Consider the following 24,302-nt stretch of genomic DNA (forward strand, 5'->3'; position numbering starts at 1 on the left):
TTTGTGTTCTACCTGGCCGTTCCTCGGCTTCACAGCACTTAAACTATCATATATACAGAAGACTGTATAAAACACATGGCTAATGTAAAGACTCCTAATAAAGACTCATCCACCCTTCACAGTAAATGCCAGTTCTACAAAGCCCCTCTGAGAAGGCATTTACAAAAAATTAAAAAAAAAAAAATCTCCGAGTTCCCATCGGAGAACTAGGAATCTGACTAGGAATCTGACTAGGAACCATGAGGTTGCGGGTTTGATCCCTGGTCTTGCTCAGTGGGTTAAGGATCTGGCGTTGCCGTGAGCTGTGGTGTAGGTTGCAGATGCGGCTCGGATCCCGCGTTGCTGTGGCTCTGGCGTAGGCCAGTGGCTACAGCTCCTATTGGACCCCTAGCCCGGGAACCTCCATATGCCACGGGTGCAGCCCTAGAAAAGACAAAAAGACAAAACAAAACAAACAATAAAAAGCCCCCAAAAAACTCAACAACCAACACACCTCAGCCATGTATTTAACCAGTGCTCTGAAACTTGTGGCAAAACATTATTTCCTAACTTGTCTTTCTAGATTCAGCACCTATATATACATTCCTAAAATACATTGCCTCTCTTGCCCCTTTTTAAATTTTATGTGAATAATTTTTTATTTCTTTCATGTTCTGTTCTTTTCACTTAAAATTGTTTAATTCATCCATATTTTTCTCTTTTTTTCTGGCCACGCCTGTAGCATATAGAAGTTTCCAGGCAAGGGATCAAATCCATGCCACAGCACTAATCAAAGCCATGGCAATGACAACGCCAGATCTTTAACCCACTGATATACCAGGGAGCTCCTTCATTTGCATTTTTCTATGTAGCTGTAGTTCCTTCAATTTATGTATGTATACCACTCTAAGCATATAATACAATATAGTCATTCTATTACTATAGAATGAATAGTGGAACTTTGGATTGGTTCAAATTTGGGGTTATTATGAAAAATAATGCTATGACTACTCTTGTCCTTATCTCTGCGTACATCCTGGGGCATGGGTACAATAGTTTCTCCAGGTTTTTACCTAGGAATGGAATTGGTGGAGTGCAGGAACTGAATGTGCGTATTCAAACAGCGCTTCACTATTTTCCACAGTGATTACACCAGTGTACACTCCCAGCAGCACGGTCTGAGTGTGGAGCACTTACCAAGGTCTGTATTTGCATATTTGTGTGATTGCTTAGTATCCATCTTCCCTCTAGACGGTGAGGTCTGTGTCTACTTTGCTCACCCTTTTCACTCCATTGTCTGGCACATAGTAGCAGCTCAAAAACAATGGCTGAATAAAAGACGGCACTCTGGATAAGAAGTTTAAGAATTTTTTTGTCTTTTTGCCTTTTCTAGGGCCACTCCTGCAGCATGTGGAGGTTCCCAGGCTAGGGGTCCAATCGGAGCTGCAGCTGCCGGCCTTCGCCAGAGCCACAGCAACGAGGGATCCGAGCTGCACCTGCAACCTACACCACAGCTCACGGCAACGCCAGATCCTTAACCCACTGAGCAAGGCCAGGGATCGAACCTGCAACCTCATGGTTCCTAGTCAGATTCGTTAACCACTGCGCCATGATGGGAACTCCAAGAAGTTTAAGAATTTTGTATGTGAACACAGGTCTGACTTAAAAACCCATGTCTTTTCCACCAGTGTAACATCTTCCTTACCTCAAGATGGTGATGGGAGTTCCCGTCATGACACAGTGGTTACCGAACCCAACTAGGAACCATGAGGTTGTGGGTTCCATCCCTGCTCTTGCTCAGTGGGTTAAAGATCCGGCGTTGCCGTGAGCTGTGGTGTAGGTTGCAGACGCGGCTCGGATCCCGAGTTGCTGTGGCTCTGGTGAAGGCCGGCAGCTGCAGCTCCGCTTGGACCCCTAGCCTGGGAACCTCCATATGCTGCAGGAGTGGCCCTAGAAAAGGCAAAAAGACAAAAAAGACAAAAAAAAAAAGATGGTGATGATCATCTGTATCCTATTTATTAGTTTCCGACACGAGGGCAGCAATCAAATATGGTAATGGTGTCAACCCAGTAAGCACAGAGTACTTATTAAGTGTCCACCAATGTTTCACCACTGTGCACTTGGACACAAAGGTCGGCAGACGGGGTATATGACAGGTGACTCTCAATGGCAAATGCTTTATGAATGTATGTGGATTAAGATTACTTTGTAGAGGAAGATGGGGGTTTCAGATATCACTGCAGGGAAAACCAGGGAGAGCAATTAATGCTTTCAAGTCCAAATTGCACCTGTGTCCCAAATTATTCACCAGCACAAATAAAAGCTGCTTGCTCCAAGCCCTGATCAGAACAAACATTTGATCCTGCTATATGGCACAGGGAACTATATCTAGTCATTTGTGATGGAACATGATCGAGGATAATGTGAGAAAAAGAATGTATTTATGTAGGTGTGGCTGGGTCACTTTGTTGTACAGCAGAAATTGACAGAACATTGTAAATCAACTATAATAGAAAAAATAAAAAAAATCTTAAAAAAAAGAACAAACATTTGAAAATGCTTTTACCCAAGTAGCATCATTTTTCATCTGTGCCTGAGCTCAAAAAGGGCTGGGCAGAGAGCTGGATTAAACATTGCAATTCAGCTCGGCACTGTGGGTTCAAAAGTAAACTCTGACTTCCTATTTACACTGAAAGTCTTAGGCCTCTGTGGTTTCCTGTTGCATCCTGCTGTGTCTGTGCTTTGGTTTCTGAGTCTGTCTGCACAAAGCTGCAAACAGGGTCCCTCAACTGTTTCACACTGTCCTGCTTTTCACAAGAAAGTAAGAATCCTACAATCCCTAATTGTTGGCACATTCTACAAGGTACTCTCTCCAAGTCCTGACTTTTCAATCTAGACCTAAGCTACCAAGAGAGGCTTCCTTTGAATGGATGGAGACTCAAGAAATCTCCAAGTGTGACACAAACCACAGGAACTGACAGACCATCCACATGAATTTACCACATTCTACACAACTTTTACATTCATTTCTTTCACTCTTCCGTTCATCTAGTGTAAATTTAGAGTAACTGCTATGTACAAGGTACTCTGATAGGCACTCGAAAACAATGGTGGAGAGATATAATTGCGACTCCAAAGGAGCTTAAAGCCATAGTCCCTGATGAGAATCACTTGGGCACCTACTGAAATGACAGACTTGTGCATACTCCTCCCAGCAAGATTCACGCCCCATGACAGTGGCACTTGAAGAACTGCATTTCGAAGGAGATGCCCAGGAACATTTTAAGGACATTGAGAATGGGGTGGCTGTCAGCTCCACGAAGAATTTACAATCATAGTGGGGACTAGTGACCCAGAGTCAGGAGCCCCTCCTGTGATGAACCAGACTTTTCCCAACTGCAGGATCCTTCAATTTGAGTCAACGGAGAGGAACTAACTAAGCAGCAAAAATGGCTTGGGGTTTGCTCACATATGTATTGAGTCTTGGCCCTAACCCTTGGTAGCTGCAGGACTTTGGACAAATCACTCAGTTTCTTTGAGCCTTATTTGAAAAAGGAAAACAATACCTGCTCTGTCTTAGCTATTCTGAGCATCATATTCCACAAGGCATTTTTACAAACTCTAAAGCACTAAGAAAGAGTTAGTCATTTTAGGACCACAAAAACTTTAACAAACAAGAAAATTAAGCCAATGCATAAGGTTTCCTTTAAACAGTTAAAACTAGCCTATCTCTTTTCAAATTTTTTACTGAAGTATAGTTGATCTACAATGCTGTGTTAGTTTCAGGTGCAGAGTAAAGTGATTCAGTTTTACATACATATATATCTAGTCTTTTTCAGATTCTTTTCTCTTATGGGTTACTACAAAATATTGGGTAGAGTTCCCTGTGCTATACAATAGGTCCTTGGTTATCTATTTTATGAATGTATAAATTAATCCTAAACTCCTAATTTGTTCTAACCCCACCCCCCCTTACCCCTTTGGTAACCATAAGTTTGTTTTCTCTATTTGTGGGTCTATTTCTGTTTTGTAATAATTTCATTTGCATAATTTAGATTCCATGTATAAGTTATATCATATAATATTAGACCTTACATAATTTACTTAGTATAATAATCTCTAGGTCCATCCACAGTACAGTAAATGACATTATTCATTCTTTTTTGTGGCTAAGTAATATTCCATTGTATATATGTGCCATATCTTCTTTATCCAATCCTCTGTTGACAGACGTTTAAGTTGTTTCCATGTCTTGGCTATTGTAAATAGTGCTGCTAGGAACACTGAGTTGCATGTATCTTTTCAAATTATAGTTTTCTCTAGATATACACTCAGAAGCCAGACTGCAGGATTATTTACAATTAGCCATCTCTTAACCATCCCAAACTTTGGTCATGGGTCCCAGTTTCTCTTAAGTATTGCAGCTGTGTATTACATGCTTCCTTCCTGGCTATAACAGTTTTTTTTTTCTGAAAGCAGAGCTTGAAGCTGGACCTAGTCCTGTATAGGACAGTGGGATATACCTCTGGTACCATGTTAACATTTTCGAGGAATGAATACAAAAGCCAGGAGACCAGCCAGATCTGGATTCCCCTGCAAGTCCTAGCTCTGTAATCTCTCTGACCTCAATTCTATCATTTCTCAGATGGAGAAATGAACTCTACTGGGTCATTTTAGGCTACCACCTTCTAATGACATTTGACTATTGCTTAATCTGAATAGTATTACCCTTTATTCTGACCTGAAACATGGCTACTGTATCTTTCCCTTTCATAAATTAATCTCACATGTCTGTTGTGAGGATTAGATATTCTAGATGCAGACTGCCTAGCAGAGAAAACAGCACCTGGTAATTATTTAATAAATCCTAGCAATCATAATTCTTAAGTATAAACATATTCCTTGTTCATCCCTAAAATGTTGTCCCTGGAAAATTCTTCTTCATCACATAATATACAAGACCCTGAGTAGCACTTTTTTTTTTTTTTTTTTGGTGAATACTTTTTTCTTTATTATGTAATTTTTTTTTAATTTGAATTTTTTTTTCTGCTTTTTAGGGGCCACACGTGTGGCAAAAGGAAGTTCCCAGGCTAGGGGTCAAATCGGAGTTGCAGCTGCCAGCCACCGCAACAAAGGATCTGAGTAGCGTGTGCGACCTACACCACAGCTCACAGCAACGCCAGATCCTTAACCAGCTGAGCAAGGCTAGAGATCAAACCTGTATCCTCATGGATACTAGTCGGGTTCATTACTGCTGACCCACAGAGGTATTTGGGAACTCCTGTTTCTTTTTTAGATCCAAATTTCTTTTCCTTGAAACTGTGATGCTGTTTACTACCCAACTCCACTGGGCATACACATGAAGATGTTCAACATCACTAATTATTAGAACAATGCAAATCAAAACTACTATGACGGGAGTTCCTGTCGTGGCCCAGTGGAAAGGAATCCAACTAGTGACCATGAGGTTGCGGGTTTGATCCCTGGCCTCGCTCAGTGGGTTGAAGATCCAGCATTGGCATAAGCTGTGGTGTGGTAGCAGATGCAGATCCGATCTTGCATTACTATGGCTGTGATGTGGGCTGGCAGTTGTAGCTCTGATTAGACCCCTAGCCTGGGAACCTCCATATACCAAGCGGATGGCCCTTTAAAAAAAAAAAAAAACCTACTATGAGGTACCACCTTACACTGGCCAGAATGGCTGTCATCAAAAAGTCTACAAACAGGAGTTCCCATTGTGGCTCAATGGTTAACGAACCCAACTAGCATCCATGAGGATGAGGGTTCAGTCTCCGGTCTTGCTCAGTGGGTTAAGGATCTGGCGTTACCATGAGCTGTGGTGTAGGCTGAAGATGCGGCTCAGATCCTGCATTGCTGTGGCTGTGGAGTAGGCCAGTAGCTGTAGCTCTGATTTGACCCCTAGCCTGGGAACCTCCATATGCCATGGGTACGGCCCTAAAAAGCAAAAATAAATAAATGTAAGTAAAGCATTCAACCAGAGGGAACAACAACAAAATAAAAAAATGCAAAACAAAATGCCACTTAAAAAAAAAAAGTCTACGAACAATAAATGATGGAGAGGGTGTAGAGAAAAGGAAACCCTATTACACTGTTGGTGGGAATGTAAATTGGTGCAAACACTGTAGAAAATAGTATGGAGATTCATCAGAAAACTAAAATCAGAATTACATTTGATCCAGCAATCCCATTCTTGGACATCGATCCAGAGAAAACCCATGACTCAAAAAGATACATGTACTCCAATGTTCATTGCAGCACTATATACAATAGGCAAGATATTGAAGCAACCGAAATGTCCATCGACAAAGGAGTGGATAAAGAAGATGTACATATATACAATGGAATATTACTCAGCCATTAAAAGGAAAGAAACAATGGCATTTACAACATGGATGGACCTAGAAATTATCATGCTAAGTGAAGTTAGGCAGTGAGACACCAATGTCATATGCTATCACTTACACATGGAATCTAAAAAAAAGGACACAATGATATTCTTTGCAGAACAGAACTGACTCACAGACTTTGAAAAACTTATGGTTTCTGAATGAGACAGGTTGGGGGCTGGGGGTTTGAGATGGAAATGCTATAAAATTGGGTTGTGATGATTGCTGTACAACTATAAATATAATAAAATTCACTGAGTTACAAAAATTGTTTGCTGTTAGCTTAACTCTTTGGGTGAACTTGATAATATACAAGGTAATGCGTTCCTACCATGTGCTACGGAGATAGTGCATGAAGTCGGCTTATCGCTGACTGCTCAATGAGATCAGGCTTGTGGAGAAGACACTGGAGCTGGGCATAAAGAGCCATGAAGGCACAATTCACTCAGCACGCTGGAGGAAGGGATGAGGGCCATGCAGGCCATGATGCCTGACCGGGAACTTTGGGGATGTTGCACCCTAAGGATACTGTCCTGACTAAGAACACAGGCTCTGTGGGCCCTGGGCTTTGGTTCAACCTCAGTTCTACTTCTTTGCTCTGTAAGTTCCCCAAGCCTCAGTTTCTTCATCTGAACATTTGGGATATCATAATATAATGAGAGCCATCTTGGAGTTTACCGGGAGTATCAAATAACAAAACGAATGCTCGAAACATATGAATTACAATAATGGTGATGATTCTGGTGTTGATGATATTCACCAGGTGGACAGGAGACATGACCATTCTAGGTAGAGAAATAAGTACGCCTAAAGGACAAATGAGAGCACAGGCTCTTTGCAAGAAGAGTCAATATAGGTCTATACATCTTCAATCAAAGCATTCCAAATACCAAAAGTTTTTTCATAATTCATTTGATGGCAAAAGCTGATCAGCATTGGCCAAAGTTTTTAGAACCTATTTAAACTACTTAGTGTGAATATTCATAAGTTTCACTGTAGAAATATAAATGTGATCCATTTTAAGTGCTGCCCTAGATCTTACTGGCATAGTTATGTAATATACTGTACACATAACAGTGTTTACTTTTTTTTTTTTTTTTTTTTGTCTTTTTAGGGCTGTACCTGAGGCATATGGAGGTTCCCAGGCTAGGGGTAAATTGGAGCTGTAGCCGATGGCCTACATCTACAGCCACAGTCACAGCAATGCCAGATCCAAGCTGCGTTTGTGATCAACACCAGAGCTCACGGCAACACTGGATCCTTAACCCACTAAGCGAGGAGCAGGGATCAAACCCACGTCTTCATGGATAGTAGTCAGATTCGTTTCTGCTGAGCCAGGGCAGGAACTCCGTGTTAACTTTCTAAAATCTGGATAGTCTCTATTCTCAAACTTTTGGCCCCATGGAATTTATATAAGGGTGTGAGATGTACCTGCTAGAATACAGGATGAAAAGGGACGGGCAGTAGGGAACGAGGCCGGGGTGGGCAGGGGTCAGATCATGCGTGATCTCCTAGGCTCAGCTAGGATTCAGGAGGCTTGATGTCAGATTTTAATCAGGAGAGTGGCCAGCAGACTTAGTATCCAGGACAATCTTCACCATGAGTCTGTCAAAGTAGGTCCATGCTAATTAGTACCTTGCACATCACACGAGAATGAGTACATATATGAATATAACTCGTCATCTTTTCTATGGGCTCCCTCTTTTTTTTCATGGGCCATGTTTCTAATTCCAGAGAACCCTAGCCCTGTCATTCAAGATCACAGCAAAGCTCTCAGCTAAGAGCTACATGGAAACTTGAGGAACTTTCAGTGGATCTTAACATGAAGGCAGATGACAAGTTAGGGCAGGGTAGCCCTGTGACTTGTCTCCATCAAGCAGCTCCAGGGCAGCTCATTAATCAATTGAAAGCACTCTCCAGTTAAATGTCCCCTCAACCAACAGAATCAAGGTGTAGTCTCTGCCTGGCTCTTTACAAGGCTAAAACCAATGGTTGAAAGCCCAAACACAAGTCTGGCAATTAGAGGATGTGGATATTTTTCAATCAGTTTTAGGTTTTTGCTTTTGGCCTGCTTCCAAGCATAACTGAGTGAAAAAAAAAAAAATCAGTTCTCAGGGGGATGGAATTCTGTGACTGCGTTGACTAATGCTGCTATGTCAGTGGGAAGTGTCAGTTCGTCAAGGAAAGAACTTGAAGCCTTCCTGAACACCAGAGTGCTTACACGCTGGAGCTCCCTTCCTGCACCACACAGCCTGTCCATCAAACAAAGGACATCAGACTGGCATGCCACCATTTCTTCTTCAACAAACTTTGATGGTGGCTATCTAGTATATTTCTGTCTGTCCTTCTGCCCACTGATCAATCCAGTATTTAGTAGAAACAGACCATGTGTCAGGTGCTACACTGAGTGCAAACAAGTGGAAATTTACTGCCTTGTGGTATCTTTCTGTTACCTCTGTAAGTAGCAGAGACCACATGCTGGTATCATTCCATGGTATAACCTAAAAGATGGGCCCTAAATATTTCTCCTTCTCAAACATGACTAGACTCAGTTTTCTACAGGTTTGAAAAATACAGGACATGGGTGAATTTCATGGTATGTGAATTATCTTTCAGTAAAAAAAGTTTTTTAAAAAATAGATCATAGCTTTGCAGTAAATTTCACCTCCTTGAGATTTAAAACTTCCATTCTTTTTCAATAAAATATATCCCAAATCTACAACAACATAGCCAAACTGCCCATTTGGTTTTCACATGGAACCTTTTTTCTTTCTTTCAATTTTTTTTTTTTTTGGTCTTTTTGTATCTTTAGGGCCACACCTACGGCATATGGAGGTTCCCAGACTAGGGATCTAATTGGAGCTACAGCTGCTGGCATATGTACGCCACAGCCACGGCAACGCCAGATCCGAGCTGTGTCTGTGACCTACGCCACAGCTCATGGCAACACCAGATCCTTAACCCACTGAGCAAGGTCAGAGATCAAACCTGCAACCTCATAGTTCCTGGTTGGATTCATTTCAGCTGTGCTACAATGGGAACTCCAGGAACCCTTTTTTCTATTGGGTAGTAGGGAGCCACTGACTGTTCATAAGGAAGGGACTTTTGGAGTCCTCATTGTGGTTCAGTCAGATAAAGAACCCGACTAATATCCACGAAGATGTGGGTTCGATCCCTGGCCTCCTCAGGGTCTAAGGATTTGACATTGCTGTGAGCTGTGGTATAGGTTGCAGACACGGCTTGGATCTGGCATTGCTGTGACTGTGGCATAGGCCAGCAGCTGCAGCTCTGATTTGCCCCCTAGCCTGGGAACTTCCACATGTTGTGGGTGTGGCCCCCCCCCCAAAAAAAAGGAAGGGACTTTCAATCCAAACACTTCAACATTAATTGCCCAAAAAATCTCTCGTGGGTTCTTCTTGGACTTTTGATCTCTTGGTGGAAGGCTAGAAACTACTCCAAAATTCTGAAGGCTCTTGGGGGACAAAAATATACTAAAATTTAATTAAGATGAAAAACAGGGCTTTGGACCACACAAGGAGAGTGGGAGATGGGGATTAAAAAAAAAAATAAGGGGAAATTGAGAAGGCAAAAATCCTGCAACCCCTGAACTAAATGTATATAGAAACAGATGAGCTGATGTGTGTGTGTGTTTGGGGGGGGGGGGCGCGTGGCATGGTCAGTTGTCAGTACCTGACACTTAGCGAGGGCTCTGCTGTGGCTGCCTCAGCCTCTTTTTCATCCTCACTCACTGGCTGGAAGAACACACAAACTTCCATCACTGCTAGATTGCCCTCAGCAGCCACAGGTATCAGAGTCATCCATGTGGCAGATGAGTGGTAAAGAGAAAAAGGAAAAAAAAAAAAAAAGTGTGGTTTTCCTTTCATGCTCTTCCAAACGAATGCAAAAACATCTCCATGATTTGGAAAGTTAGCTGCGTGTCTTCAAATTGCCTGACTCAGTACTATACCACAGAGCAGCAGGGAACCAGGGAAGATTATAAATAAAAAGTCTCATAAATACTCTGCACCCAGGGGATGATGGTGACAAGTGATGCTGTTTATTTTTATTGTTGTCATTAGACTGGGGGCCTCTTGAAAGGCAGCGATGTGAAAGACTGGGAAGAGGGGAAAACGAGAACGCTGTGGTTGAGCTGCATCCAGCCCTCACTTTGCAGTTCTCATCCGGCTTTGGAAAACATCTGCCTTGTAATCACTTCATCCCCATTCCCACAAAACATTCGTGGGCATGACCAACCCAGCCCCTGGCCCCAGTCTCATGGTTCTGCAAAGAGTTGAGAATATGTGCTCTGCAATCAAACAGCTTGAGTTAGAAACTGTCTCTAGGATTTACTAGTTCTGTGACCTGGGTAAGTACTTAGTCTCTTTGTGACTCAGTTTCAGTGTCTATAAAATGGGAGGATAATGCTGATAACTGGATAAGGTTATTATAAGGGTCAGATGTACTAATATAGCCAAACTTCTTAGCCCATAATAAGCATGCAGTAAATGTGAGCAGCTATTGTTATTGCTGCTAATTTTGTCATGTTCCCTCCCGTCCCCCCCACCCCGGCTTCTACCATTCTTCTGGTCAAGTTGCTGTCTTTTATGCAAAGCTGGGCTCAGGCCGGTGGACAGACTCTTACCAAAGGCTTTTGTTTCTGACCTCATGAAACGCCTTATGTTACCTGACTTTGCTGTGTTTCTGGTGGGCTTCCAGAAACATGGGATCTTTCAGTCCTCCCCAGCTTTTATAGGAGTGGAATGGCTGGATCACACAGGAGGTATGAGAGTTTCTTTGTAAGGCTATGCTAAACTATTTTCCAAAGTGGTGGTGTCATTTCACGTTTCCAGAAGGAGCGTGTAAGAGTTCCAGTCCCCTGCATCCTCACCAGGACTTCAGCCATTCTGACCAGCATGTGGTGGGGCTCACTGTGGTTTGAATTTGCATTTCCCTGGAACCATGTGCAGCACCCTTGGCTCCTCAGCTTGAGTCCGGGTGAAACAGCGCTGCTACAGTCATCACCCAAAGAGTTAGCCCCACTGACTCAAAGGGTCTGATGGGAGGCTTTTCTCTGGTTGGAGCCCCAGCCTCTAGGGCTCCTGAACCCTCTTTTCCCAGCAGAACAGAGATTGGGTTGCAGACCCATCCTGAGCCCCAGTGCATCCCAAGAGGCTGAGAAGGGGTCCTGTTCTCCCTGCAAGGGCAGGAGGGGTGGACTGCAGATGACGGATGGGAGGGGAGAGTTCTGGAGGACTGCTTGGTGGAGGAAAGAAGAGAGAGCAGGCATGGCTGGTTTGTGCTTCCCGGGCCCCACTAAAGTAACACTGTTCAGTGAGACTCTCACTGCCCACAGTGATCAAATGAACCCTCAGCTATGCCCAGGAAAGGTGGACAGGAAACAGTCTGACAGCACCTCAAGCATGGTGGGAGGGGGTGGTTCTCCCAGTGAGTTGGCCCCACTCAGCAGAGACGGGCCCTCTGGATCAGCAAGGAGTGAGGAGAGACCCAGGAAAATCAAAGCACTTGCTCACTTGCCAGCAAGGGACATGGGTGAGGAACCATACAGCCACGCACCCCTATGCACCAGCTCTCGACCAGCCAGGATGGGCCGAGAAGGGCAAGGGAGACATGGCCTCACTAATGTGGACCCAGGAAGCACATCAGCATCATCTGAGATACAAGCTGGTACCTTTCAAAGACAAATAACAATACCCAGTGGTCTGTGCATGGGGCCAAAAGAGCAGGGTAGTAAAATGTATCAGGGTAGCTAAGAATAAACTTGGGTTAGAAGGAAGGAAGTAATCATTAGTATTTATTGAGCACTTACTATGTACTATTTTTAAAATGAGGACTGAAGAATTTTTAGAGATATATTAGAACAGTGTCTTCAATATAGTAAGCACTAGATAAGTGCTGGTCGATACTGTTATTGCTGTTGTACTTTCTTTTTGTTAAAGCTTTACTGAGCTATAATTAGCATTCAACAAACTGCACATATTTAAAACATCTGGTTTGGTAAGTTGCAACACAGCAGACACCTACCAGTGAAGACATTACTACACTGAAGACAAGTATATCCATCGCCCCCTAAAGTTTCCTTGTGCCTACTTGTACTCCTACTTTCCTGGCCCTCACTGTGCCCACTTCCACTGCAGGCAACACTTGGTCCTCTTTCTGTCATTAGTATGCAGTTCCACAAATGTTAAATAAATGGAATTATATAGTTTGTACTCTTTCACTCAGCTTCTATCACTCAGCATAATTATTTTGAGATTAAGCCATGTTATAGCTTATATTAATAGCTCACTCCTTTTTCTTGCTTAGTAGTATTCCATTCTAATGAGAGACCAACGGTTTGTTTATCTACACACTGTTGATAGACATTTGGGTTGTCTCCAGTTTGGGGCCATCATAAATAAAACTGCCATGGGTTTCCATAGAGACTGGCTTTTATGAGTGGAATGGCCAGATCACTTGGTAGGTATTGTGTTAACTCTGTAAGAAAGTGCTAGACCACTTTCCGAAGTGGTTGTACCATTTCACATTCCCACCAGCAGCATGTAAGTCCAGTCCCCCCCACCCCCACATCCTCACCACAATGTCAGCCATTCCACAAGTGTGTAGGGGATCTCACCGTGGTTTGAATTGGCATTTCCCTAGTGACTAGTGATACTGAGCCTCTTCTCAGGCATTTGTCATTCAAACCTTTTCTTTTCTTTCTTTTCTTTTCTTTGTGATGTCTGCCCCAACATGTGCCCATATTTTAATCAAATCCCCAACGTGTGCCCATATTTTAATCGAATCTGCTCCTATCTCCCCTGAGCCTTTGAGAGAAGCTATTTAACTGAAAGGGAACAGCAAGCTGTCTGGGTCAGTCCCTAGAGAACTCAGACAAGCATCCCCTTCCTCCACACTGTGTGACCCACTCAATTGCTCTTTGGCTCTGTTTCCTCACTTTTCAAGTGGGAAGAGTAATGGTGCCAGCCTCACAGGATTGTTAAGCTGGTTCCATGATATAAAGAGTCTAGCACAGTGCCTGGTACACTGTAGGTGCTCAATAGATGGTAGCAGCTAATGCCACTGCCTATCTCTCCATAATAACCGAGGCTGGACCAGGGATGCTAAGCATCTTCTGTCCAGCACAGTGTTGAACTGTCCTGCCTCAAATACCCAGAAAAACACTGCCCTGAGCTTCCTGAGTGCACAGGCTGTCTTACTGCTTACAGAGCCATGTCAAACTTGCCCTCGCCAAATAAATGCCTTAGCATACGGTCTGTTTTCAACATATGTGGTTGTGGGGCCCAGGGTGAGGCTCGGTACAGAGAGACTGACTCCTTAGAAGCCTGGTCCTAGAGGCTGACCACAGTAGGTCCTGGTGAATCATGCACAGTAGCCCAGATCTTTCACTGGGAGGCGTAACCATGCTCCCATCCGTGCCATATGGACTCCTTCCCTCTCCACCTCTCTCAATGACCTCTGCCAATGTCATCTGCTAAAGAGACCAAGAGAGAGAAACCTGCCCCCTGACAGTCTCCCTTCCTGTGGTGCTCTTCCAATGGGACTGCAATACCCACATCCTACCCAGGCACAGAGGAAGTCAGCTGTGGGTGCTGTGTCCACAGAAGACAAAGGCACAGAGGAGAAGGGTGAGGCTGGGGCCTAGTGCCTGAAACTGGGCTGGAAAGAAGAGCACCCTAGTGTGCATGTGTATGGGCGGGGTGAGGTGGGTAACACACTCCTGAAAAATCTCACATGCTACAGGAAAGCCTCTCTGTCTGCTGAAGACTTGAGTGGTCCCTTCTCTGTATTCTGGTCCTAAATCTACCATCAGATCTACTATTCTGAACTGCAGTCATCTCCTTGCTGTCTTTCTCAACGACGCTTTATCTTATTTATCTTTATCCTCTGAGCACTTAGCCAGGCAAATACAGGAACATGTTTTGATAATGAGTGAATGATTTAATGAATAATTTTTTAAATGGCCTTTTATTTTTAGAACAGTTTTAGATGACAGAAGAGTTGGGAAGAGAGTACAAAGTTCCACATACCCTATACTGAGTTTCTTCTGTCATTGATATCTTACATTAAGTTCATCGGCATAATTAAAGAAAGATATTGATGTATTATCATTAAGTAAGACCTTACTTGGTTCAGATTTTCTTAGTTTTCACCTAAGGTCTTTCTTCTGTTCCAGGATCCCACCCAGGAGGCTACATTATAATCAGCAGTCACATCTCTTTAGGCTCCTCTAGGCTGTGATAGTTTCTCAGACATTCCTTGTTTCTTGATGACCTTGACAGTTTTAGTGAGTCCTGGTCAGGTATTTTGTAGAATGTCCCTCAAATGGAATTTGTCTGATTTTTTTTTAAGATTAATTAGACAGTGGTTATAGGTTGAAGGGAGAGAGACAACAGAGAGAAAGCCCCATTCTCATTGCATCATGTCAACAGCACATTTTCTCAACTTGACCTAACACTGTTGGTGCTGACCTTGAACACCTGGCTGAGGTTACTGTGCCAGATTTCTCCACTGTTTAATTACCGCCCCCCCTTTTATACTATCCTCGTTGAAGCACACTTTAGGAATAGGGAGTTATTTTCCACCTCCTTGCAGGGGGATATCTACATAAATTATTTAGAATTCTCCTGTACGAGAGATTTGTCTCTTCCGCTCATTTATTTATATCAGTATGGACTCACGGTATTCATATTTTGCATTACAATCCAATACACTTTATTATTCTGCTCAAATTGTTAAAGTTTTGGCCACTGGAGGCTCCCTTGGTTGGCTCCTAATAATCTCATCGGTTGTGGGTTTCTTTCTTTTCCTTCCTTCCTTCCTTCTTTCCTTCCTTCCTTCCTTCCTTCCTCCCTCACTCCCCTCCTCTCTCTTTTTCTCTTTCTCTCTTTCTTTTTGTGCTTCCTTCCTCTCTGGTGTGACTAAAATACACCTAGGTTCATCATGTCTATTTCCTGCCCCAGTCCTAGAGTCAACCATTTCCCCAAGAAGTCCTGATTCCTTAATGGAGAATGGTGTTAGAAACCAAGATCCAGGAGTGCTTGCAGCAATTAGCTGCTAGGGTGTCCTTGTTTCCAGGTCCCTCTGCTGCCACAGCTAGGAAATACAGGTGTGTTTACTAGCCTATATACCTACACATGTCTATAAATATGGCTACATGTAGCCATCAGTAATCTACATTAAGCTAAACGTGATTTCATTATTCTGGCATCTTTAATTTGAATCCATTGTCACAGGGATCATTCTAGCTTTAATGAATCATTTTTAACAATAACACCCAATTTGGTACTTGGTGCTAGGTACAGTGCCGAGCTGTTCACAAAGATGACCTCATTTAATCCTCAGAACCACTTCATGGGCCCACATTTAATAGACGAAGACACCGAGGCACTCAAAGATGAAGTATCTTACCTAAACTCACACCGCCAGTGGTGAAGCCAGAGAATGAGACCATGTCTTTGAAATTCCACACCCAGTAAGTGAAAGCAAACCACCAGTCCTACCTTCATCCAGGACTTGGATGAAAACTTCAGTTCTGAGCCATTTAAGATGCAGACGTAATTCCCAGCTCTCACCAACTATTGTTCTGCCCAAATCTTACCTCTTCCATCCTTCCCCACCCCTTCCCCAGGGTTCCCTCCCCATCTGTCATGCTAACTGAAACAAGTTGCCAAGTTACAACCTGACTTGACAGCTGGAGAAACGGGGTGCTGGAGCAAAGGCAGGGATCAGCTCTGTTTGACCCCATGACTTTTCAACCTCTGGCTAACCCCTGCTGTGTATGATCTTGGGTTTTGGTGACTTGATAGTAATTAACTCTGAACAAGCAGCTCTGCTTTCATGGAGTTAAAAAAAGAACAGTATTTTTTTTTCCCTTGTTAATTAAATCATCTGCAAGGAAGATAAATGTGCAGCCCACACTTGTATCTTCTAAAATATCAAAGGCCTGATTAGTAAGGCTTACGTTCAACCTCAGGCTTTTTCTCCAGATTCCTGGAAGTTAACAGGGACCTGGAGAAAGAGAACTTCTAAATACCAATACTTGGCACTTGGACATTGTTCATTCATTCACTCCGGCTGTTCTAGAAAGAGGCAACCTGGATCAAACGCAAAATATTCCTGGGAATTTTGACCCAGTCAACCTACTGAATTAGAAACATCAGCAGTGAGCAGACAGAAAGCATGAGAATCCTTCAGACCATGTTGGAAGCCACTTTTTGAAAAGCCCACTGCCCCCTCGTCCCTGGGTTCTGTTTGGTGAATTTTTCCTGACAGTTGGTGGTTTTATTTGCCAGAACCACAACAAAGAGGGTCCTTGAGTTTCCCTGGGAGTGTTTCCTTAGACCTGCACCTCTCCTAGACCTGACAAAGGTGTTATTGTTGCTGGCTCACTGGACGCCCAGCACCTGAGTCAGATCAAAGGTATTTTCCGATGCCGGCATGACCACAGTCTCGCCCTCACCACATAACATTAAAGCTGATGATTAATCCCCTTGGCCCAGAAGGTCCCTTCCCACTCCCAAGTACAAAGCGGGCTGGGGGTGGGGACTTTATTTCCAGCACAACACGACCATAATAAACTGGCATTTTATGGCCCTCATTCACTGCAACCAACTGCAGCTGCCCATCAAACTCGTTAAAGCTCAACCAGTTACAAGTGGGGCTTTTATGTTACTAGCAAAGTGCAATAAGAATTCCCACCATTTCTGAGCATCTCCTAGGGACTAGGGATGTATGTACATAATTCATGTTATCCAGCAACCGTCTAGGACTGGCATCCTCAGCCTCAACGTGATGCATGAGCACCTGAGAATGTATGTAGTTCACCTTGGGTCACAGGGCCACAGTGCATGAGCGCGTGGCCAGAGCTACACCTGTCTGATGCCAGAGACCATGCTCTCTATTCCTCTATGGGCGCTTGTCATCGCACGCAACATAGGAAGGCATCAAGGGGGGGTACACGCGGGACTCAGACGGAGTTAGATCTGAGTCCTCAGCTCAAGTTTTATAGCTGTGTGACCTTGGGAATATGACTGGACCTTTCTCTGCCTTGGTGGCTTAATTTATAAAAATGGATGCTGTACCACAAGCCAGCATCATTTTCAAGAGGCCAGGAAACTGAGAAGTGGGGATGTCACAGATTCACATTCATTTGGATTTGCTTTTGCTCCTAAGTCTGAGCTGAGTGGGGTAAAAATGCCTGAAATTTTGCTTTTCTAGGAGAAACCAGATTCGATGTGTCCCCGTGAAAATGGGAGATGATTTAAAGAGGTTTGAAATGGTGTTCGGTGAAGGCGGGCTAACGAGTGAAGACTCACGTGGAGGGAGCTGAGGACCGACTGCCCTGGCGGCACCTCTTGCTCAAGGCGGCCTTGGGCTCTGCAGATCTCTCCCTTCAGTGACGGCTAAGCCTCATGATAGGGCTGCCGAGGGAAGAAAGAGGCCAGGACTCTTAAACTTAAAGAAGTTCCATTTAAAACTTTGTCCAGAGAAACAAATAGAAGGACAGCGCTTTTTTTTTGTTGGTCATTTTTGGCTATCCCACGGCATGTGGAGCTCCCAGGCCAGGGATCAGACTGGAGCCAGAGTCATGATCTAAGCTGCAGCTGCAGCAATGCCGGAGCCCTAACTCACTGGTCTGGGCTGGGGATCAAACCTGTGTCCCAGTGGTTCCCAAAATGCTGCTGATCCTGTTGCGCCACAACGGAGCTCTAGGAAAGCTTTTTTTTTTTTTGAAGGGCTGCGAGAAAGTCTGGCACCAAGTCCTCTCAGGTAGTGGCCTTGGACCCTCCCAGGCAGGTAATCACTGTGTCCTTTCTGCCCAATAATATGAGGGCTGATGACAGAGACTAAGCCTTGAAAAGGGCTCACTTCATATGAAGCACATTATATTGCCTCAAATCACCTTCATGATACTATGAGGTATGTATTATACTTCCCACATCTCGCACAGGAAGAATCTGGGACCCGGAGGTGTGAAGTGCCCAGCCCAAGGGCCCATCCTTAGCTCATGGAGGATGTGGGATTGGAAACCAGTCCGGAAACACAGCCCCACCACCCCTGCAAAATGAACACCCCCGATGCCATGCCTGGCACCTACCAGATGCTCAGTATCACAGGCTCAATCTGCATCTATACTGTGGGGCCTTTTACTGTCATACCTATTATAATTCCATCTCACCAATGGGATGCCCTATGTTATCCTAGTGTCCCCAGGATTTGCCACAGTCCCAGACACAAGGGCAGAGGGTCCATGAATAAGTCAATGTATCGATATTTACGCAACCAAAATATTTTATGGTACAAGAGGATCACTGGTCCCTATGGCAGCTAAACAGTTTCGCATCACATGTACCCTCCATTGTCACAGGGCCTCTGCCCTCGACTGCATCTCAGACCCCACTCTAATCCTTACTCATGTCCCCGCCGCTCACTCCATTTGCCCTCCTCCTCCTCCACCACTCTCGCCCCTATTTTACTTATCTGGGAAAAATTCAAGGAGTCGTCCATCTCAGTTTAACAGAGTAATGACTTTTAAATAAAAATATGGTAGAAATGGGTACTTATCGAAATGGAATGCTTTCAGACTCATGCATTTAAAGAAGATATAAATTTTAGGGCAGGCACTAAATTTTAGCTGCAATCTTGGAGAAAGCCTTTCTACTAATTCATGGAGAAAAATTAGCAAAGTGAAAATTGCTTATCAGTGTTCTTTCAAAGTCGTGATATGCAGCCTAATTCTATACATCACCAGGGCGCTCCCAGGGAGATGGATTTATATTGATTGAGAGAGAGCTCAGTGGCCAAGGAAAACAGACACCCCTTTGCAAAGAAGACGCAGCTTCCCATTGGGGACAGATTGTCTGGGAGCGAGGCGTTGCCATCTCTGGATCCGATTTCACCCCTCAAGCCATGGGTTCTCTGGCCAGGGTGACGTTAAAGGCAGACTCTACCCTTTTCACACTTTTTAAGAATTTGGCCCCTGGAAAAGGGTCTGGCAAATCTAATAAGCAAGGCCATTAGTGGGAAGACTGGGCTTCCAGCTAGATAAAGCACGGGGGGCGGGGGGGGGGGCAGGAAGGGAGGAGCTGAGGGGCAAAGGGGCCAGCGGTTCCCTCCTCCCAGGCTGGCCATCCTCCCCAGTGTGGCAGCCCCGCCCTCACCCGGCAGACTCACCCCCATGTGACAAGAAGATGTTCCACAGATGACAGCCAGCCGTGACGTCACTGGCTGTCCCTCACAAGCGAGGCCGTGCCCCCTCACATCTGCTCCAATCACTCCTGTGAGAAAGCAAAACAAAACTCTCTTAGAAAAAGGAGAAGGAAAGAAAGCTAAAACAAACATAGCGATACTCTCTTTTTTATACCAAAGGATGTTGAGAAAGCACTCCACGTGCAGGCCAGTCTCAAACAGAAACCAAAAGGGCTCACTGGTCAGCCTGGGCAACCAGGAAACCTATTTTTGGCTTTCAGCGTCAGTGTATGGCATCCAACACTGGAATAATAAGTCATTGTCATTAGAATAATAAAGGCACCCGCTATCAGTGATTTTTTTGCTCACAAAATCCCAGACACTCTGCTGATGTTTACATGTACGGTCTCATTTTATAGGAAGCCTATCAAGCTGACATGATGAATGGCACACATCAGCAGAGGAACGAAGGCTCATCTACGGGCTGAGTGACCCGTCCGAGGTCACACTGCTGGGAAGGGGCAGGGCGGAGGGGACTCTGGTTTAACACATCACATTTCCATCTCACTGAAGGCGACAGAATCTTCTGATGATCAGACCTCTGGGTCACCATCCTCAGTACTGCTCATCCCAGAACTTGGAATAAAGGACAGAGTGACTGACAGTCAGTGTCTGTTGAAAGAACGCCAGGTAGCAGAGAGTTTCCCATAAATGGTATCAGCTCAGGCGGCTTTGCACGGAGTGTGTTCCTTGATACTTGCTGGGCAAGTGAAGTTACAAGTGTGAGGGCAGAGTCAGACTGTTGAGAGCCTGGAGTCACCCATCATTTATCCAAATACCCATAAGCACCTTCTACCCATAAAATGATACACGGGGCGTGTTCTTTGATACTTGAGGGCAAGTGAAGTTACAACTGTGAGGGGAGAGTCAGAGAGAGTGTTTAGAGCCTGGAGTTGCCCGTCATTTATTCAAATACCCAGCAAGCACCTTCATGATACATTGGGTAGGATGTGGGAGCCACAACCACGCAAACCTTTCCAAGGAGGTCACAGCAGGAGGTGGAAAGTGCTGGGGGCAGAGAGCAGAGGTCGGAATGCGGGAGAGAATAGCTCCCTCGGGCCCAGGGGGCTCTGTGTAACAGCGCCCTGCCCGCCATCTCCAATACTCAGTGCTCCATCCCACCTCAAGACCTTTGCATGTGCTCTTCCCTCTGCCTGAAATGCCATTCCCCAACCTCTCTGCCAGGTTAACTCCAACTCATTCCTAACTCTACTGTCTCTGAACGCTTCCCTGTGCCTCCAGGAAAGACGTGGCTCTCTGTCCAATGTCTTCACACACCCTTGGACTTTGCTAGCACACAAGAAGACACTGGTAACTTACAGACTTACCACAGCCCACCTGCCTCTCCTGCTATGATAAAAGCTGCAGGGAGCTGGTGCTGCGTGGCCCACATACTTAGCCCCCACCCAGCACCAACCACAGTGACAAGGGAAAGTGTAGATGCATGGGGACGAGAGGATAAAGATGACAATCCTTGTCCTGGGGGTGTTCAGGGTCTTGTGGGAGAGAGGGAGGGAGAAGCCTAAATGGAGCATTACAATGCAGGGATCAGTGTGGGAGGAAGGGCCTGTTGGGTGGCTGGGCTCCCCTGTAGGGATTCAGGCAGGAGTCAGCCGGGTGAAAGGTGGGGTCAGGGTGCCTCTTTAGGCCACAGATCCCCTGTTACTGAAGGTACTGGCTGCTCACTAAGCAGTCCTTGCCAGAAAGCAGGAGCTGGGGGGATCATTAATAAGCCTCTAATCTTCCAACAACTTTCTAGGTTTTTCTCATGCTTTTTCCAAAATTCTACCTGCTTGGGCACCTGTGAACCTCAGCAACCTGTGCATGCCCAGCAGAGGAAGAAGCACGCCTCTTTTAAACTTGTTGTGTTGGTTATCACAGTACGTTTGTGTTACCACAGGACTTTTTCTGTTCTCACAGTAGTTAGGTCCCAGCAACCAAGTGGTGGAGATCTGGGACCAGGCCTGTAAAAGCCCTGGGCCTGTCGGCTTTCACCAAGTCCCCTGTTCTGCTCACCATCGTGGGGCTGTGCCCTTGGCCTGCGATCCCCAAGTTCCAGGACAGCCAAGGTCGGCCCTGCCTGGAGATCCGAGGGCTGAAGGTGCGGGAGTCTCCCCTCCCCTGCTTCCCCGAGGCGGACTGCTGCTTCTCCTCCATGGCTTCAGCTCTGCTGACAGGGCCACCGATGCTCCACTCTGCTGGTGTCCACCACCTCCTCCTGTCCCTCCAGCTAGGGGTGGCAACAGCTTCCATTTAGCTGATCTTTGGCTTGCTTTGCAGGAAAGACAACCCTTCCTAGCTCCTTCATAATCTGGGTCACAATTTTTGAGTATTAACGGCCCTCTTTTTTCGCACACTTGGAGTGGTTTATGAATTTCTGGGTGGATCAGTGATGAGGTTCCCCATCCACAGCACAGAGGCTTTCAGACAGGAAGAAGCCCCAGATACAAGGTAATTTTAATCGAGCTCTTCCTGCGTGCTTTTTACCTGCATGTGCCTGATTGTATTCTTGCAACCATTGACTGTGATTGGTGTTATTCTCATCCTCATTTTACAGATGAGGAAACTAAAGCCTAGACATGAGAAGTAACAGAACCAAGGGGACACAGCACACATGAAGCAGGGCTGGTGCTCACATCCAGGTAATCTGAATCCAAACTGGGTCTTAGGTTTTCTTCCAAGATAAACCCCCCCAAACCAGGTGGTCAATATTTACTTACCTGGCTATCTCCAAATCTGGGCCTTAAAGATATCGATCCTGAGATCCTGGACAGAAAAGGAATTTCCTATTGCTGGTCCAGAGTGTTATCAGTAAGTTCAAGAATTCCTGATGATGGCCTGCCTTTCCTGGTCTCCTGTATTATAAAGCCCAGGCAAAGTTTATCTTGCAGGGTAATTCAATTCTGAAAGGGGTTAGACATGGGAAAAAAATAAATCTGTGGAATGCTTTCTTTCTTTCTCCTCTGGTTAGCAGATTCATTGCAGATATCACTAGGTTTAGAATCCGAGAATGAGTGGGTTATAATGAAAAAAGAATGGAGTTTGGAGACAGAAAGGCCTGCTATAAAATGAAGGGAATAACAATATCGCATCGGCTCTGTTATGGAGGATATGTGCAAAGGTTTGATGGCTGGTTGCTATGTCCCCGTGACCTCCATCACTCTCACTCTCAATATTCTCAGTTCATCTGAACTCTTTCTCAAGAGACAGTTGTATTCTTCCTCCCTTTTTAGCAAATACAACAGACAGCTATGTTAGGCTGGGTGCTGCATTAAAGTCTTTACATGTTACCTGATTTAATCACTGCGACATCTAGGAAACATAAATATTATTTCCTCCCTTCACCACTTACAGAAGAAGCGAAGGACCAGAGTGTTCAGGTAACTTGCTCAAGGTCACAAAGAGCAATCCTAGGATCTGGCACCTTGACCTCATTCTGTCTGATCCTAAAGCCCATGTTCTTTGAAGAATCCCTCGCTTTGTGATGTTACAATTGTCTTATACAAAGGAAATCTTGTTTTATTTTGAAATGTAGTTCACCAGGGAACATTTAGTAATAGCCATGGATTTAGAGTTAGAAGATGCCACAAACCACCGGAAAATCTGACCCGCTCCCTCATCTGCAAGGAGAGCAATGGATTGCAAATGGAGCTTCTTTCTCAGCCATGTTCAGTACACAATATACACAGCTTTTTTTTTTTTAAGATACCAAGTGTCTCCTTGCCCGGAAACAGGAGGGTGGGGAAAAATCCTTCCTAGGATTCTATATTCTCAAGTCCTGAGACTTAGAAAACTTCCCCTCCAGGGAGGTCCTCACATGCTGCCTGATGTCCATCTGGTCCAAGTGCAGGGCAGGGCGGGTGCCCCTGAGAGGCCCCGTGAATCCTGGCGCTGACCTATCTCCTTTCTCCTTTGGCTGCGAGGGGCCGATCCTGAGAAAAGAGGCCCGAAGCAGGGAAGGCAATGAAGGGGAGGAGGAGCTTTCTCCTTTCTGGACAAACACATTTCACAATCCATAGAAGGTACATCAGGAAACAATTCCTTCGACGGGGTTTTGACAAGCGCAACCCTCAGCGCTGCGGGCCCTTCACATGACTGTGCAAGTGTCAGTTAATTCAGCATTCCTCAGAAAGTTTAAAGGGCTAAATGAGCAGCTGAAGAAACAGGCACCAAAAAAAACTGTGAGATAGTCAACTGTGTTTTCCCTGACCCTTGCACAATGCTCAGCTGATGGTAGTTGCTTAATCCATTTTGTTGTTGTTGCTGTTGTTGTTGAATGGAAAACAGACAGCAGAAGAACAAGCTTATGGAGTCCATGAATCAATTCAGGGCCTCTTTTTAAGGACCCCTCCACTTCCACATACATAAGACAATTCGTGTCAAGAAATATGTTCTCAACACATAAAATCAAAAAGGAAAAATTAAAACTTCAAGAACAACTCTCTTATTTTCCTTTACATGCTGTCTCCCTCCCTCTGCCCAATCCACCAACTATCCATCTTTCCATCCAAACATTTATTGAATATCTACTATATTTATGTAAAACCAAAAAAGAGGCTTTGTGAATGTTATGATTAAGCGCGGGTTATCCTGTAATTTATCAAGCCACAACTGCTTTGAAAACTCTAAAAGGTTATATAGAAGAAA

The 24,302-nt window shown here is 44.7% G+C and overlaps 1 protein-coding gene across 12 annotated transcripts in view; it reads right to left on the reverse strand.

Annotated features, from left to right (window-relative positions):
- FGGY (FGGY carbohydrate kinase domain containing) overlaps positions 1–24,302 on the reverse strand; it is a 456,020-nt gene that overhangs the window by 183,129 nt on the left and 248,589 nt on the right. For all 12 annotated transcript variants that reach the window (XM_047788880.1, XM_047788885.1, XM_047788882.1 and 9 more), the window contains one exon: positions 19,581–19,684. In XM_047788880.1, the coding sequence (XP_047644836.1) occupies positions 19,581–19,684 (104 nt within the window). The remainder of the gene's footprint in view (positions 1–19,580; positions 19,685–24,302) is intronic.

Source organism: Phacochoerus africanus, chromosome 8, assembly GCF_016906955.1.
Source record: "Phacochoerus africanus isolate WHEZ1 chromosome 8, ROS_Pafr_v1, whole genome shotgun sequence".
Lineage (NCBI taxonomy): Eukaryota > Metazoa > Chordata > Mammalia > Artiodactyla > Suidae > Phacochoerus > Phacochoerus africanus.